The 18,380-nt window shown below is 53.1% G+C and overlaps 1 protein-coding gene across 1 annotated transcript in view; it reads right to left on the bottom strand.

Annotated features, from left to right (window-relative positions):
• Positions 1-1,165: 1,165 nt before the first annotated feature.
• The window catches only part of Il17d (interleukin 17D), a 17,808-nt gene continuing 593 nt past the window's right edge, over positions 1,166-18,380 (bottom strand). The window contains exons 2-3 of the mRNA XM_055617817.1: positions 18,029-18,324; positions 1,166-1,983 (exon numbers count right to left, since the gene is read on the bottom strand). Coding sequence (XP_055473792.1) covers positions 1,665-1,983; positions 18,029-18,324 — 615 coding nt within the window. The 3' untranslated portion in view covers positions 1,166-1,664. The remainder of the gene's footprint in view (positions 1,984-18,028; positions 18,325-18,380) is intronic.

Raw genomic sequence — 18,380 nt, 5'->3', positions numbered from 1 at the left:
ACTGCGTTGTCCTGTAAGCTAGTGTTTTCATCCAAGAGGCTGTGCAACTGTTCTAGGAAAGAGAGGCAGGGTACAACTTGGCTCATCAAAAGTGTCAGGCCTACAGAGCCAGGTCACGAACTGCTCCCCCCCCCCCCCCCCGCGCCCTCAGTGCCTGAGTTTGAGCAGGGGCCTCAAGAATGCAAGGCAAGCACTCTAGCAGCTGAGCTTAGCCCTCAGGCTTGTTTAAGAAGCAGGCAACATGCTTCATGGCCTTTGGACCCTTGATGCTCTTCAGCAGTGGTAAATCTGTTCATCTGTGAGCCGTTTCTGAACCTCATCAAGACCTCAGCTGTTTCGGCAGCTCTCAGAACACCGGTGGGGTGCATTTCCTTTGGTCCTTTATGCAGATCAACTTGGCCTCTTGCACTTTTTATGTGGTTTGAACATTAAGTGCCCCCCCCCCATACACACAGGCTCATGTGTCATTTTCAATTGAACAAGTTCTAGACCAGCCTGGGCTACAGACATGAAAACAAACAAATAAAAAGGTCACCAATCATTGCAGAAGCCCCGGGGGTCCCTGTGCTCACAGCTAAGCACTGGGGAACCAGGAACGTTAGCCACGCAGGGTTGTTCCATTCAAAGGAAAGGCCGCATAACCCGGAAGGCTGGGGCAGATGTGGTTAATGATCTTGGCACTTCCTGTGTGATCCTTGTTTTTCTCGCTCTGTAGACCCCATCTTTATATACTTAGAGCTGCGATGTAGTCTCATCAGATCGTTATTTAGCTTTCCTTGTGCTTTACCGTACACACGGGACTGAGTCAGTTATCACCAGGAAAGTTTGTCCTTAAACTACTCCAAACAAGTTCACCTAAGCAAAATCGGATGGTTACACTGGAGCACAGCCAGTGTAACCAGCTACCATGGCTTTAGTGATTTAAAAAGAACTTTTACAAATTCGCTCAGGGGCAGACTTCCCAGCTAATCGGGAGGAAGCTCACAGTTTAACACCTGAGACTCTGGAGACAGGGCCCTTCCTCTTCCTCCTCCAACTCAGGGTTGGCTTGATCCAAAAGCCAGTAAAACTAAGCCTTATGTGAGCTCCCTGAGAACTAAGATGTCATATTCCACCCCTTGCCACAAACTGAGACCAGCGGCTTTCAAAATCGAAAGAACAGCACCAAAAAGTTTAATTGCCATAAAGCTGAGACCATCCATATGCTGAAGAACAAGAGCGAGTTTGGTTTCTGGAACCTGGAGGCGCCTCACATCCTCCTCTCCCTGGACCAGGGAAAGGCTGTGCACAGACCCGGAGCGTCCATTTCACCTCGTTAGCCTCCGCAAGAGGCTGAACTCGGCTGCCCGGCGCAGGTAAAAGAAGTTCATCTGAACACCACAATTATACACTCAAGAATCCTATTAGAGGACATCGGAATGTTTATGGTTTGCTTGTAATATCAAAATATATTTTTAAAAAAATAACATGCTCGCTCTAAATTGCTAATATGAAAACAGTTCCTGCTACTATTCAAAATAGTCATAGGCATGTAGTGTCTACTTTGAAAAATAAAAATCTATTGAAAGCTTATGTCCCTTTGGAAAGAGCGGGCAGCCGCGGGAAGGCTGGGGGTACAGGGGACTGGCTGCGCGCAGGAGCTGGGCCCGCAGACAGGGCAGGCCTCAGCGCCCCGCCGGCCGGTCGGCGGGCCCCAGCAGCAGCCTGGCTCCCGGCTTGTCCAGGCTGGAGTTAGCGCCGTCCGCGGCCTTGTCCGGCTCGGGCACGCAGGTGCAGCCCACCGGGATGGTGACGTAGTGTTCGGCGTACACGGAGCGGCCCCCCGCGCAGGCGGCCGTGCGGCGCAGCACCACGGCCGGGGAGTACACAGGCGCACTGCGAAAGCGGAAGTCCTCCTCTCCGAAGAGTCCCGTCAGGCAGCCGCGGCACAGGCAGTAGGCCTCCGGCAGGTACCTTGGAAAGCGAGCAGGGTCGTAGGAAATTCTGCGGACAGAGTGAGAGAGTGAGGGCCACGGCAGGGGCATCATCCCTAGTTCAAGGCCACCTTGGGCCAAATGAGGATGGTCTGAGCAAGGCTGGGCCTGACGTAACCAGCAGTTAGCGTCTAAGTCGGGCCTACCCGAACAATTACTCCACAGGGCTAAGATTGCTCCACCCTGGCGCTTGACCTCTGTCATATTTCAGACACGGAAGGCAGCATGGGCCACTATCCCCGAGTGCCTATAAAACTACCCTTTGTCAAGGTCACGGCACCACGGGCAGGTGACCTCTGTATCAAGACAGGCCATCCTGCCCTCCCAGGCTGCTGGGTCAGCCCCGAGGAACCATCTCTGTCAACCCAACTCCCAAGCCTGCCAGGTTCTGCAGCTCTAGCTGTGGTCCCTTCTAGGAGGCAGGCAGGTACCAGTTCCTGCAGATGGCCACTCTGTGCAAAAGGCCGTCCAGTGGCCCTATCCTGGTGTGTGCTCTCCAAAGGTGCTAAAGCAGCAGCAGCGGACAGGAGGGCTGGCTGGCCAGGGAGATTTGAAAAGTGAAAATACTGGTTTAAATTCCATCACTCTGATTTTTCTCCATGTCTTCCAATTCAGCTGCCTAATGTAAACATCTCCAGGATAGCCTGTGGCCAGATCCCGGGAGAGGCCACAGGTCAGCTACAGGTGGCTCACCTGGAGACAGACATCCTGGGACAGAGCCTGCTTGCACAGCAGCCACCTACACAGCTGCAGAAGCCCCTTCCTGACTGTCCCCCTGCAGAGGGCAGCATTGTCCCCATTGCTCATGAGACTTCTGTGTACCTGAAGTCATGTCCATTAGTCTATGCATCTAGAACACAGGTAATCCCTATGGGTCTGTGCGTTCCTCTGGGCTCTAGAGACTCTTGAATCCATCATCATCGCCTTAACCTTAACATTGCTAACATGTCCAGCAGCAGACACATCTGAAGACCCATGTGCCAGCAGAGGAAGTGCCACAGGGCAGCCTCTGAATCTAGTGAAGATAACGAAAGCAAGATGGAAAGGGGACAGGCTTGGCTCTCTTTCTGTTCTAGACCTTGAGGGGGGTGGAGGGGCCACTGGCTGTAATGCAACTAAACCTTGGCCACCCAAGGGCATGCTTCCTCCCTGGTCCTTAATACTTAGGAGTACACTTGCCAACAAAAAGACCTCCCTCTGCACTCAGTGCACTCATGCCAAGGAGGGAACTGGCCTGTAGAAAGACTGTCCTGGAAATGATGGTGCTGTCCTGGAAAGTGGGGTCTGGGGGCCAGGAAGGCCTCCTGAGCACGGAACCTTTCAACTCCCTTCTCATACTGTTCCAGGGAGCAGAGAAATGGCTGGGTGAAAGCATATGTTAGGGTGGAGAGATAAAGGCAGACATATCCAAGCAGACAAACACACACTGCCACCTGTACCTCCCTCCAGCACAGGGTGGAAATCTACTTTAAAGGTTTGTTGCTACTGTTTGCTCAAGTTCCACCATCAGGAGTTTGGGGGCAGAGTGAACCTGGCACACCCTTGCCGGGACCCATCTGTTTACTGACGTTCCTAAATAGCTGGGATGCGTAATGTCTCTGATCATCTCCAGTGTTTATCCAGCTCATATCTGAGTTCTATTTCAGGCGGTTGGAATTCAGGCAGAACACCTCTGTACCATCCAAAGACGCACACAAAGAAACAGCTGGACTGCCTGGCCCAGATCAAGGGGGTAGAAGGGCATTTGGAGGAGCGGTCAAAGTCAGAGTTGAGATGCGTGTCACAGTAGGAAAGCACAGGGTGAGAGGTGCAGAATGGAGAGTGATGCCTGTGTCAAGAGCGTGGATCAGACCGTGACAGGTTCAGGGAGTGAGGCGACCCACTGACACTTCAGAAGGTTCCCCCCAACTTTGTGGTAGAAGCATGTCTGCGACAAAGAGGAAGATCTTGGGGTTTGAATCTGGGGATATGGTTCGTAGTTAGATGAGAGTTCATGGGGGTGTATGGAAGGGGAGCGGGCAAAGCAGGAAGCACAGTCTGCACATAGAGACTGGATCCCAGGCCAAGACAAAGCAGAGCCTGTGAGCAGGCTGCTCAAAAACTCCAATGGGGGCAGAGCCAGCCCGTCAGACATGCTGATACAGATGTCTCGGCCACGCGCTATAGCTGTAACTTCCTGCTGGAGACCAGACAGAGGTTTGCGTGGGGAGGGTGGCACATCCCGTCCCCGAGAGGGAGAGGCAAGCAGATCAGAGCAGACTGCATGGCCTGCCTGACCACTCTCCAGAAGAGGGCTGTGTTCAGCATTCAGCTCAGTTGATTCTGGAGTCTGGGAAGCTCAAGAACATGCCTTCCTGAATGGTGGGGCATGTCAGGCGGTGAGACAGCTCACTCACTCCAGCTCAGATCTCCATCACGATAAGGCCATTCATGCCAGCATAGGGGTGCCATGACCTAACCACTTCCCAAGAGCCTACCCAGCTGTCCTGGAACTCACTCTGTAGAGCAGGTTGGCCTTGAACTCAGGGAGCGTCTGCCTCCCAAGTGGTGGGATTAAAGGCATGTGCTGCCGCCACAGCCACTCGGCTTGTTTTGTTTTTTGAGACAAGGTTTCACTGTGTAGCTCTGGCCGTAGGGGAACTTGCTATGTAGACCAGACTGGCCTCCAACGCAAAGAAATCTGCCTCTCTGCCCAACTTGAGTGCTGGGATTGAAGTTGTGTGCCATCATACCTAAGCTTGAAATTATTTTAAAATGAAGAGCCAAAGGAGAAAAAAAAAATGGTTTTTTAAATTTCCCTGATGGGAGAGCGAAGCCTGACTGAACACTGAGGGTGTTGGAGCGAGAGAGCCATGCTCCTCCTGGCAGCAGCCTCACCTCTGTGGTTTGCACAGTAACGGACACTGATGATGACCCCGGGTACTCCAGTGAGCCAGGTAAGGGTGTGACACCTGCTTCTGCAGGCCTGCAGACAGGCTGGACCCTGGGCTCCAGGCGCTGAGTCACAGCCAGCTCCAGTGGAGGGTCTGGGAGAATGCCACAGGGGCTTCTCCAAGCAGAGGCCAAGGACGCTGCAGAGTGTAGCGACACACACCCGGACCCCAGAAGAGACGATTGTTGTCAAAGGTCACAGTGGCTGAGTGCTGAGTGTGCGCGTTCTCACACGGGCGTAGGAGTGTGTGCACGAGCATGTGTAGGACAGAATGAGTGTGTGAGCATGTGTGTGTGAACAGAAGCACCGGTCGAGGCTGGGTGGGAGATACGAGAGCAGCTGTGAGAATGTAAGCATGCTCCAGAGGACGTGTGTGTAGACGTGAGGCTGTGGGAGCATGTGTGGCACACGGATGGGCATGAGCACGTCTGAATGTGTGCCCATGTGAGATGAGAATGTATGTATGTATGTGTTGGTCTGTGAGCGAGAACATAAGAGCATGTGTACTCATGTATATGGTGGCAGGCTAGGGTACAGGTGTAACAGCTCTGAGGGGAGTAAAGGAATTTGATCCCGAAGCTCCCTAGATGGGAAGAGAAGACAGGCCGACCAGCACCCAGTGAGAACCCAAGGGAACTCTGGGAAGGCCTACACGAGGTGCTTCTGTTCAGCATATCTGCTTGCCCTGAGACCATCACCAACCTCTTTCGATCAATGCCAGCCAACATCCCGGTGTCCTTCGGGAACAGCCGGCACTCAGGTGTCGCTCTGGTTAGCTATGTAGGTGAAGCTATTCCTGCTTGGGTGCCTGATAGCCAAAGGCTCATCCCACTAAAAATATCCATCCTGGCACTCCAGCTCGTCCCCAGGCCAAACCTTAACTTTAAACCCTTCGGATTAAGGCCAGTGACAATTCCCCACCCCACCCCCACCTGCCACCTGGGACAGAATGAAGGAATGAACATGGGTGTTTTGTTTCTTTGAGACCTGGCTTGTTCCTTCGCACAGGAAGGTGCTCAGCACAGAGAGCAGATGAGCCGTCCATGGTAGTGGTCCTCACTCAGGGGCCAGCACCACAGAAAGGCAAGTACCTCCCCCACCCCCGCCACCAAGTGTGCAGACACCAAGCTTCCTGCCAAGTCAGGAGAATCACCAAGAAACAGCAAGCAAAGCCACCATTGGGACCCTTTCTCTTCCCAAACATGGACATGTAGCCCAGCAGAAACCCAGCCTGGCCTCGGAGGCCAGTCCCCTGCTGTCTCCACATTCACTGAATGCTGCTCTGTGCAAACTTGGCCCAGGCCCTGCTTGAAACACATCAAGTTTTCCCCACTGACGAGCCTGAGGATCAACCCTGGGTGAGTGTGAAGTTGGCCCGGGTGAGTGGCAGCTGGCGGGGCTTAATCCAAGAACAAAGGACAAGTCCTCCAGAGCTGATTAGAGGCGATGGAAGCTGAGCTCTTGGAGGACCGACCGTAAGTGACAGCAGAGACAGAAAAAGAACACTGACCCTGCGGCCTGGGCACGGTAGCAAACCATTCTAAGCTGCCCGAGGTGGGACTCAGAGAACAATGAGCACGTTCCCAGCAGGAATCTGCCACCTGATGTGTGCCTGTGAGGGCCAAGTGCAGCTGCCATTGGCTCAGTCTCCCACTTCACAAACATTTCCATCTCTCAGCAGCAGAGCCCAAGCACGGCTGATTCTCTCCGGGCGACCCAGAGATCTCCATGCCAAGCTAGGCACCAAGCTAGGGGGTCCTGACCCGAAGTCCAGGGCACCCATGAGTAAGCGGGGACGAAATGGCCTCAGTGGGCTGAAATCGTCAACACTGAGGGCCAGTGAAATGAGTTCAACCCAGCCCATTTTCTAGATTTTCTAGAAAGGCAGGAAACTGTCCTATATCAGTCCTGGGAAGAAAATGTTGGTCTAGTCTAGTCAATGACCAGTGACCCAGAGCGATTCATTGCTGCTGCTGGTTGAGGGGCTGCTCTGACAGGAAGGCTACCTCTCAGGCTTCCTGAAGGCCCTTGGACCCAGGCCTTGAGTCTCCATGGTCTTGGAAAATTCCCTCAAGTAATCATATTCCTTTAGTTCATAACATCAGCTCATCTTTGAAAGTCCCAGCTTAGAACTTGGCCAGCTGATTCTAAAACTCACAGGGAGGAAAAAGGGCCAGAATTGTCCGGACACATTCCAGGGAGAATGAGGGGGTGGAATCTCCAACAACAGACTGGAGAAGATTAAAAGACTATGGGAAGACAAGATGGTGGGTGACCCCCAGGGACCTCTAAAGGATAAGCAGCTTCCTTCACTAAAAGCTGAGGCTCCTCTGAAAAGACCCCATCAGTGCAAGCCAGGAAGGACAAACAAGGCCACCAACATGGGGTTTCCATGGCACGTGCATTAGAACCAAGCGTGACTCTTGTTTAAAAATGCAGGTTCTGGCAGAGTGTAGTGTGTGACACACAGGTCAATGTGCCACCAGAAGGCTGAGCCAGGAGGACTATAAATTTCAGGCTAGCCTGGGCTACGCCTAATATGGAACCCTGTTTCCTGAGAGATGTGCCAATCATCCTGACTTGTTCATTATATAATGCACCCATGTATGGCAACCTTGCACGTGGCCTCACGGTTATGCATAATTATTATGCTAATAAGAGTTAGTACAGATCTTGGAAGAACAGAAATGATTACGATTGCCAGTCTGCTTGTCCACCATCTGAGTATGCGGCTCCGTGCTCACTCCCTGTCTCCTGACCTGTCCTGGTCACTTAACCGCGGCACCCTGTCGCGTCCACAGAAGCGTGGCTGCGCTGAGCGGCAGTGTCTGACCACATCTGCACTGGATGGCTAGCCATGTCTCCACAGACAGAGTGATGGCAGCTGGTGTGCAACAGCTGGACGACACGTTTCCCAGGGCCTTTTCTGTATGAGCAGACCCGTCCCAGACTGCCCTCCGACAGCGGTTCACGCAGAAGGTCATTATAGCCGACTTGGCACTGCCGTGGGACGGCTGTGGGACTTAGTTGTGCCTCGCTGGAGGCACATAAGTGAGGTTTTTAAAAATAGCAGTGTTCTTCCCCCAGCCCCTAGAGATTCTGAATTAATTGCTGGGGAATGGAGCCAAGACATTGCTACTTTTTAAAAAGCCTCCCAGATCATTCTCAGATAGCCCTGTTCCGGCTGTTTGGTCTCCATATTTAAGAAAATGAAGCCAGAGCTGATGGTGCACAATTGCAATCCCAGCATTTGGGAGGCTGAGGCAGGAGGATTGCCACAAATCTGAGGCCAACCTGGGCTATGTAACAAGACACACTGTCTCAAAACAAAAAGAAGTAACGAATTACAGAAGGTTTGAGGGTTGGGTCGGTTTGAGGGTTGGGTCTACAGCCTGGCATCATATGAGAGAAGCTTTAGGCTCCATCCCCAGCGCTGGGGAGGAAAAAGGGATTTGTAACCATCTAGTCATCCATGTTCTCTTTGGAGCTAGCCCTGGCTGGGCCTGGCGGGGGTCACCACAGGGAAATCTCCCTGTGGATAAGCTACTATGCAGGGATCCAAGGCCTACAGCAGTGGGCTCTGTGGATGGGCAGGGCTAACTGGGGACACTGGAGGCCACAGACAGCTTCCCTCTAGGAGGAGGCTGTGGCCAGCGGGCACATCAGCTCCACCCTCCTTCCATTTGCTCAGGCCCCAGGGAGCCAAAGTGCTGCAGTGTCTGCTGCCAAGAAGCAGGGAAAAACATTTCTCTGGCCGCTGGAAGAAAACACCGTGCATTTTTCATGGAAGAGGACATGGAAAAGTTCGGCAGGGATGGCACAGTCCTGAGCAGGACGTAGATCCCATGGGCTCCACCTGGCCAGGGAGAGTTGGAGGTCAGTTCTGCCCTTGCTGTGCCACCTGAACCTGGCAGAGCCGAGGCTAAGCCTGAGGTGGCTCAAGGCAAATGTGGCTCTTCTGCCAGTGAGCTACCCAGGGCTCCGGCAGCAGGAAGGCTCCCCTGCTCCCCACCCCCTCACCTCTGTGGGGAAGTAGAGGTACTGAAATGATGGCACCTGGCCAGCTGGCTCAGCCTCATTGTCATCACGACGTGACCTGTGGGTACTTAGCATCTAGCCCACATCTGCCACATGGGGACGGTCCAGCCTGAGAATCCACTTACTCGGTGTAAAACCTATCCACAGGTGGCCAGGCAGGACAGGGCACTAGGAAAGAATCTGCAGTCCATGGCGGCAGTGGCGGGGTCTTGCACAAGGGAAGAATGGAATGGGAATGGCAGCCCAGATTTCTCGAAGGCTTTCATTCTTTTGTCATGGCAAATGTGACACTCGAGCAGCTGGGAAGCATCTCTTCAAAGGAAAAACTCACTCATGCCCACAGGATGGCTCAACTCTCCAAGGGAAGCTGCAGAATGTGGGTCCAGAGCCACCTTTGATGTTCCCGACCTTGGGACAATGGGGGGGCGTCTGGGTGTGGAGGGAGGAGCCCACCTGGTTCAGCCGGGCAGCTGTCACCGCAGAGGGGCGGCCCACATACACTAGCCTGGCCTCTACCTTCAACCCTGACAGTGCCTGGTATTTTCTCCTTGACAGCTTAGGAATTCTGGGAGACGTGTCCTCTCTCCTTCACCTTTTTAATGTGCCATCTGTGGAGGACAGATATCGGAAGGAATGTCACTTCATGGCCTGTGTGGGACTGCCTGCATTTGCCCAAATCCTTCTCTTGGCATGGGCACACACATTCTATTCAGGTGAAGAGCGCTGAAAGAGGTATCCAGAGAGTGAAATATTGTCATCCTCCCTGGCAGCACTCTGCATGCTAAGTAAAGCCCCGGCCCTGGGAGCAACCAGCCATCAAAGCTGATGGTAATCCCGGAACAATGCTCCATGACAATGCTTTTATTTTTATTCCTTGACAGGTGATAGGTGCAGCAGAGCTGGCTGTATTCTAAGCAGCCCACTGGAGGAACTCAGCTCTGTACTTGAGCAAAGTCAAGGTCACTTGTCCATTTCAATATATGTGTGTGTGTGTGTGTGTGTGTGTGTGTGTGTATACCAACAATATATATATATATGTTGGTATATATAGCTCTGAAAACACCAACATCTCTTAGTTAAGCTGCTTGGGGTGGGGGAAGTATGCTTCCAATAAGGATGAACAATATTATCAAGACTTCCAGCCAAGTCAAGCATTCTCTCTGCTCAGGTGTCTGTCCTTGTCCCTGTCCCTGTCCCAATCGCCCATCTTTTTCTTAACAGAACGTTATCTTGATAAGCTGGTGTAGGAAGGACAGAGTTCCTGTGCTACTGAGGCTTGTCCAGAACGTTAGCTAAAACACAATGCAGATATTCCTGGAGGGCAGAGAGGTTTGTGACGCTGTCTTATGGTCATCTGGAGCAACTCGCAGGCATGAAGCATAGACACAGGAAAAATGAACTTCCTAAAGCAAAACAAAAACCACAAAGAAAACTTGACTTACGAAAAAAGCCTCTCCACCCTAAGTTGCAGAGATGAGAGTCCCTGGGCCGGGGCCCGGCGCTATGCTGCCCCCTGTTGGCCAGAGTCACCTCTGCAAGGACTCTCTGGTCAGTTTGCGGAATTCTGTCCTGGAGGCTTGGCACAAATTTGAGAGCGCATAAAGGCAGGAGGGTGTTTTTAAAAGGCAAGCGGGAATGTTTTAAGAGCGGAACCGCCATGGGGATGGTTTCCTCTGCTGTTTCCTCTGCGGACTCCCCCAACCCTCACCCAGTAGATGCTTTCCTAGAAATGTGCCTCCGCAGGCCGGACATGTACTGCTTATGAATTAAAGCTTCGTTTATAAATTAGTACTCTAAGTTAATGGAAATAAAAAAACCGTCAATGCTATAATGAAAGCTGTGTGAGCCTCTCGGTGCTATACTCACCCTTCCCATGAGAGGGTGAGTATCTACCCAAGATGAAGGGAGCGAGGCAGGTGCCTCTAGCGCTGGGCGGCTGCACCGTCACCTGCGCACAGCAGGCAGCGCTGGATGTCACTGTGATAATTAAGATGGCTAGTGGGGGGCTGCGGAGAGGGCAGCATGCAGTGTGGAGGCACTGGGCAAGGGGGGTGGTTCATGTCCCAGGAGGGACAAGGCTTGGTGACACTACTGAGGTTGTCTGCATTTGGTGTTCTCAGATCTCGGCTGACTCTGGGTCATTCACGTCACCAACGGGGAAGTCGAGAGGAGGCGAAGGCAGCAACGATCTTGTTTTTTTTTTTTACCTTTCTCCAATGTTATATTTATTTGATGTCTGAGACATCAAATATGTAGTCCACGGGCCTCAAAAACATGATTCTCCTGCCTCAGCCTCCTGCAAGCTAGGATGGCAGATGTGTGCCTTGCTGAGCAGAAACTGTTGATATAAAGGGCACCTGTGCTCAGAGTGGCACTGGGGACCGGTGACTTCCATGGTTCCAGTGTGGGACCTGTAAAGCCCTTGTTGACATTTGGTGGGTAAACGTGACCTTAGGTTTGGGAAAGAGGGAATAACTAATGGACATTTTCAGGGCAAAGGGCTGCCTTCTGAGACTGTAGAAATCAGCAGCTGCACACAGCAGACCACAGTTTGTCAGAGCCCAAGAGCACCCTGGGTGGCTGGCCATCAACGGGCAGGGGTAACTTTGTCTGCTCGCTGGCACAGGAAGTGGAGACCACAGGACCTGCACAGGTACATCCAGAGAGTGGAAAATTCTCACGCACTGAGATACGCTGCACCCTGAGGGCAGACGCTGGCGCAAGCCCCTCCTCCCTTTCTAAAATTGTATCTTCAAACACCCAGGTGGTCACGTGTCTCAGTGCTGTTCCATCAGGATGTTGGAAGAGGTATCAAGGCCAACCCCAGCAGGCTGGCACAGAGCAGCCAGGGTGCCCAGGAAAGGGTGGGCTATAAAGAGAGCCATCTCAGCACAGGTTCTGGCTGAAGCCAGTGGGATTTCTTCCTGTGGAGAACTCTGGAAGGAAGTTACCTTGGAAAGAGGGAAAAGTCAGGAGCATGTGGACTCACCTCAGGGCCTTCCAAAAAAGCGCACAGACCAAAGAACATTAGCAAGGGCCTAGGGTCACCTCAGCATCCACCCACATGCCTGCCGCACATTTGCTTGCTGTTGGTCACCAAGAGCAAACAAACCCTGTTTGTTGTGAAATAAATTTAGGTGTAGGCTCTTAGCAGGAAAAGTTATATAAAAAAGCAACAAATAAGGCCTAAAAATAAACTATTTTACATTATTCATATCCTGGAGAAAACATGTTTTTAGCCTACTACTAGAACAGACACGCTGACACTGCTTGGAGTACCTGCAAGTGTTTATCTCCGGTGTGTCAGCACACAAGCTGCCTTCAAGTCTAACAGACTCAGTGAGCCAGCAGGAGAGTTCAGAATACATCAATCTGCTGCCTAAAAAAACCTTCCTGAGCAATCACGTTGATTTTATTCTTGGCATTTTTGTTTCTTAAGCAAAGGAGAAACAAACATATTATGCCACAGGGTAAATGAGAAAATATTTTTATGTTTCAGGAGATGAATGTTGCTTTCCTAATAAACACCCCGGGACCTGGACGGATGAAGTTAGAGGTGTCTGTTAGGTCTGTTACCTGGTGACAATCTCTTAATGTCCAAGCTGTGACGTCCTCAAGCTTGGCTCAGTCATGGAACCACAGGCCTCTGCAAACCCTACCTCAATGTTCACAGCACCTCTTCTGTGAGGCCCCAGTCTGTCACACCAATGTTCTGGGCATGTCTCGGATGCAGCTTCTGCCTTTTTCTCGTGGCTGGGAGACTTCCCTTCTCTCCATTTAACAAAGAAAACATCTTCAGTAGGCTCAGTAGCACAGGCCTGTAGTCCCAGATACTCAGAAAACTGAGGCAGGAGGATCACTTAAACTCAGGAGTTTGAGACCAGCCTGAGCAACACAATGAGACTGGTAGAGCACAAAAAACTGCTGGTAGAGACAGGCATGGTGAGGCACGCCTGTAATCCCAGCCCTCAGAGAGGCAGAGACAGGCAGATCTCTGTGAGTTTGAGGCCAGCCTGGTCAACAAAGTGAGCCCGGGACAGCCAAGGCTACACAGAGAAATAAATAATAATAAATAAATCTTAAAAAATAAAGAGTGTCATTATGTGTGTGCTGTGCCAGTTCTCTTTCAGCACAGAAGTGGCTGCGTGCTAGTCTCACCTTTTCCCTCAGGGACGCCGACTGACCTCCCAACTGGATCTAAAAGCTACCTCCTTCTTCGCAGCTCTGTTTTACACAGCTTCCTGTCTACTGGTGGACAATGTGATGCCTTCCACCCTTGCTGCCACAGCAGCGACTAGTACCCTTGTCCGCCAGTCATCTGGTGTGTAGACACCTGGGGCTGGAGAGAAATGCTGATAAGTCAAATCTTTGGGCCCGGGTGCTGTCTGACCCTGAGCCGGCCCGGGTGTGCATGTGCACACACTCGGAGGTGGAGGCAAGCCTGGAGCCCAGAGCCTGAAGCATCACGGGTAACAGCCAGACCTCCTCTCTAGACATACTTTGATAATTACAGTTCCTATTCTCTCCTTTCCAAGTCATCCCAATTCCACCCCCACCACTACCCCCCACCGCCACCCCACACCCCCGCTGCACCAGGACTTCCTTGGCTCCCTTCTTCCTCCACTTTTGTCAAAGCAGCCTGGTTGATGGGTGCAAAACACAGTTTCTCACTATGGTTTCCACATGTGTTTCACTCCCTTGACTGCAGTAATCAGCTCTTCACTCAGAGAGAGGAGGATCACGTGATTTTCCTTGCCTGCACGTGCCCTGACCTTGGCCCAACTTCCCATGATGTCACTGGCTTTATTGGTTCATGGGAGCTCACTGGGAAAGGAGCCCTTTGTGACATGGGTTGCAAACATGTCTCCCTCTGGCTTGCTCTGCAGGCCATCCTGTTTTGCCAAGACGACATAGCATATAATTATATAACTGCATTTCTTAATCTTATCTTTTATGATGTCTGGGACTGTGAGCTGCTAAACAAGCCTCCTCCACACCAAGATTATAAATAAAATTGCTCGTGTTTTTCTTCCTCTTTGTGGCCTTATTTTTTACACTTCAATCTTGGAAGCATCTGGAATTTGTTGTCACACAGCAGTGAGATCCAACCACGTTTTCTTCCAGCCGGAGACCCAGCGGTCCCAAAACCATAATCCCCATCCCTATTCCCAGAGGCTGCTGATAGTTCAGTGCCTGCTTTAAAACCTGGGTTCCACCTACAGTGAGTGAGCTTGCCTGTGCTGTGGTATTCCTGACTATGCCTGTTTTCCTACCCATCTTCCTTAGCATTCTGCTTTGCCTAGAGGAATACGGTCATCTCAGTCCTCCATCCCCACAGGGACTGGGTCTGAGAATCTAGGAGAAAAGCAAGTTCCTCAGACACTGGGTCCCATCTGTACAGCGGTGTAGAGTTTGCATAGAACCTACACAGACCCATCTGTAGCCATCTCCACATGCCCTGTAATGTGGCCTGCCACAGTCGTGCTCTGTGCGCTGCTGTAGACCGTGTTGCCTAGGGAGTACTGATGAGAAGACCTGCAGTTTCAGCACGCTGTGAGCTTTCCCAGACAGTCTTGATCTACAATTGGTTGGCTCTGCGGATGCAGAATCTGCAGCTCTGAGGAAGGTTGGGTGTGCCACCTCTGCGGCGGGTGCCACTCCTATACCCGAGCTGGTGGCATTTGGGGGCGTACTTCCACTCAGCCACCGGGGCTCTCAGAAGCTCCTTCCACAGCACTCTCACAGCTGAGCCTCTGCACTTCCTGAATTGTACTTAACTCAGGAGGTGAATGGCAATAGGAGGGAGTGCACAGAGAGGTGGGAGACAGGGCTAGCTCAACAGTCAGCATCTGCACCAATGGCCCAGCATCTAATCACTGCAAGCTGCTGTTTGCTCACAGGGCAAATGTGTGTGTGTGTGTGTGTGTGTGTGTGTGTGTGTGTGTGTGTGTGTGAAGAGACAGGGACAGAGAGATACACAGAGACAGAGAGGGAGACAGGGACAGAGAGACACAGAGAGAGAGAGACAGAGAGAGAGACAGGGACAGAGAGACACACAGAGAGAGACAGAGAGGGAGACAGAAGGGGAGAGAGAGAGAGAGAGAGAGACAGGGACAGAGAGACACAGAGAGGGAGAGACAGAGAGGGAGACGGAAGGGGAGAGACAGAGAGACAGGGACAGAGAGACACACAGAGACAGACAGAGAGGGAGACGGAAGGGGAGAGACAGAGAGACACAGACACACACAGACAGCAGGAGGACTTGCCACTGCAATCCTGTAGAAACACCCGAAGCTATCTGATCTGGCTGGCAGCAGAGGGGAACACCTCCACCAGATCCAGTCACCCCAAGAAAGGGGCTCACCGACCGCTTCCCTTTCTGCCCCTTCCCTTCTTTCAGATGCGGCCATGGAGGGCACCAGTGCCAGGCTGCAGCAGGAGCAGCCTAACCCAGCTTGTCTTCCAGCTTTGTGCTCTCTCGCATCCATGTCACCTGTCCATCTCAAAGGCAACAGGACTCAACAGGCACAGGCTTAATTCCATGCTTCCTCTTCAGAAACTTATTAGGGACGGCGCTCTACAGCCTTGTCCAGGACCAGAGGACTTGGGACTGCTGTGGGTTAAGGCCTGGAGGGCCCTTGAGGCCAGCCTCAACTCTAATACTGCTTCCCTGAAGAGCTAGGATTTATGACAGAGGGTCTCCCGTGTGGGCCCACTTCCACATGGGCAGAGCTGTGAGAAGGGACAGACTGCAGGTGGACTTGGCCTGAGGTTCAAGCGGAGCCAAGGGGAGGTCTAAGCTTCAGCTTCCTTTGGCAGCTGAAGGGGTTGGGGGGCTGGGGGAGAAGCACAGCTCAAGGGAGCTGACTAAATTGGCCCCAGCAGTTCATGCCCTTGGTGCTCCCTCCCTCCTGCTCAACCAGCCACTCACCAGCCTTCTCTTTTCATTAGTATCTGTCCTGGTCCTGTTTCTTTCCACTGTCTCCGAGGAGGCCCTGGCTGTCTGCTGGGAGCTCTGCACAATGCCCGTCTGGTACCTTGTGTACCCTCATCCCTCACTGACCTGCTACAGTTTGTGTCTTAAGTACCCCCCAGCAGAGGCTTGCTCCTCGGGGTGCTATACTGGAAGATTGTGGAGCCTTTGAAGATTGGGTCCAGTTGGAGGCCTTTCTGTAACTCAAGTGTGTTCTTGAAAGAGACGGGGGCTCTAATTCCTTCCCTTCTCTCTCTTTTGCTTCCAAGGAAGGAGGTTCTGCTCTGCCACCTCTCCCTGAAGCACTGCCCTCTGGTGTCCCACCAGAAGCCTAAAGGCATCAGGTCTGCCTGACCATGGACTGAAACTAAAACTGAGCCAACCATTTTTTTTCTTTTCAAGTTCATCATCTCAACTTTTTTGCTTGTTTTTGTTTTGTTTTGTTTTCTCTGTTCAAAAGAGCCCTGACAGCCCTGGACTTGCTCTGTAGCCCAGGCTGGCCTCAACTTCACAAAGACCTACCTGCCTCTGCCTCCCAAGTGCTTCAATTTAAGGCCTGCGCCACCACGCCTGTCAGCTATTTGTTTTAATTATTTACTTACTTACTTTGTGTATGAGGTGGTAACCTTGATATGGAGGTCCGGGGACACTTGCTGGGGTCTAGTCTCTGTGTGGATTCCTGGTATCAAACTCAGGGCCTTAGGCTGCCAGCAAGCACCTTTATCAGCTAAGCCAACCTGTTGGCCCAGGTAATTGTCACAATAATGGCGAACTGACTAATAGCATCCTCTCTGGAATACAAGAGCAGACTGTCGTATGGTTTGGGTAATCAAGAAACATGTGTGTGATTCCAGCACCCAGGGACATCTCTGTGAATCTGAGACCAGCCTGGTCTACACAGAGTCCCAGGACAGCTACATAAAGAGACCCTGTCTACAAACAAAACAAAACACACAAGGTGAATAAAGTGTAATTAATAAAAAAATTTAAAAACAAAACTACGCCACTGGGATGGGTGCAGCTCAGTGGCGGACAGGCCCTGAGTTCCGGATCTAGCATGGCAGGGCGAGCGAACATAAGCCCTGCCGGTGGCTCTCTGTAGGCACCGGGTTCTTCTCTGCCCTGGCCACAACTGTCCGTCCCCGGAGGCCACCCCCATCCTCAAAGCTCTTGTCTGAGGTGCGTATCTTTCTTATCTGTGGGCAGTGTGAGGGCTCCCTCCTCAGTGCTGCTTTTGCCTTCTGCCCTGCGCTCAAGGAACAGGGGCCAGGTCACGGGGCCACACTTTAGCTCCGTGTCCGCACACTTCCCCTGTTAGACACAACCCCTGGATCAGGTCATCCTCAGACTCCTGCCATCCTGCACGTGTTCTGAATGTCGATTTCACCCTCAAAACGACGTTCTCTCCTTCCCTCCACTTCAAGCTACCACACACTGGCAGCTTTGCTCGGCACCTCATGTTCTATCCCCAGATGAGTTTCCCCAGACATTCTCTCAGAAGAGCCTCCTAGCTCTCAGTGCTCAGCACCTCCAGATCACACTCCCACAGGCCTCCTGTGCAAAACCCCATAAGAATTAATGAAGGGTCATTTGGCTTGGTTCCTCGTGGTGCAGGTGCTCAAATGGTATTTATTGCATAACAAACACAAAAGAGTTGGCAGGAGGAAACAGCGTTTCTACCTTTGTAGAGACCATCTTTCCCAGCCTAGTTATCCCATCTGCCTCTCCTGGTTCCTCCCTGAGCACACAGACCAGAGGACACCAACCCTACCTCGCCAGCCTCCCATGGTTCATCCCAAAAGTTCCACCGTGCCCCACCCATCAGATCCGCCCCGCCCTCCTGCTCCTCAGACCCCGCCCATCAGGCTCCACCCCACCTGACTTGCACCCCCCGACGCCCTTGCCACGCCCCTCCGGCTGCAGCGGGTTCCGCCCCATGGCCCCGCTAGTCCGGCCGAGGCCCCTCAGGACCCCGTTCTCCAAGGCCGGCCAGGCTCCACCCGCCCCCGCCCCATCCCGCTGGCTCCGCCCGCCCCAAGCCCCGCCCCTCCGGCTCCACCCTGCCCCACCCACCTGCCCGCAGGCCCCGCCCCGCCCCGCGGGACCGCTCACCTGTACGCCCAGGGCGACACGCTGCGCAGGTTGGTGGGCGGCCGGAAGCGGCGGTCGGCGGGCCTGCCCCCGGCCGGGCAGCTGGCGTTGCGCGCCTGCTCGCGGGGCCCGAGCTGCAGCGTGTGGTGGAAGGCGCTGAGCACGCCCGCCGCCAGCCGGCCGTACAGCTGCTCCAGGAGCTCCTCCGGCCGGTCCGCGCAGTCCCGCGGCCGCGCCGGGCGCCGCCCGGGCTTCAGCGCGCCCGCCGCGCGGCCCGGCGCCAGGGCCAGCAGGCAGCCGACGGCGAGCATCCAGACCTGCGGGCCAGGCCGCGCTCAGCGTCGCGGGACCCCGCGCACCGTGAGGCCCTCCC

This window comes from Psammomys obesus, unplaced genomic scaffold, assembly GCF_907164565.1.
Source record: "Psammomys obesus unplaced genomic scaffold, mPsaObe1.curated_primary_1811, whole genome shotgun sequence".
NCBI classification, from domain to species: Eukaryota; Metazoa; Chordata; class Mammalia; order Rodentia; family Muridae; genus Psammomys; species Psammomys obesus.
This window is presented reverse-complemented; position numbering and strand designations above follow the sequence as displayed.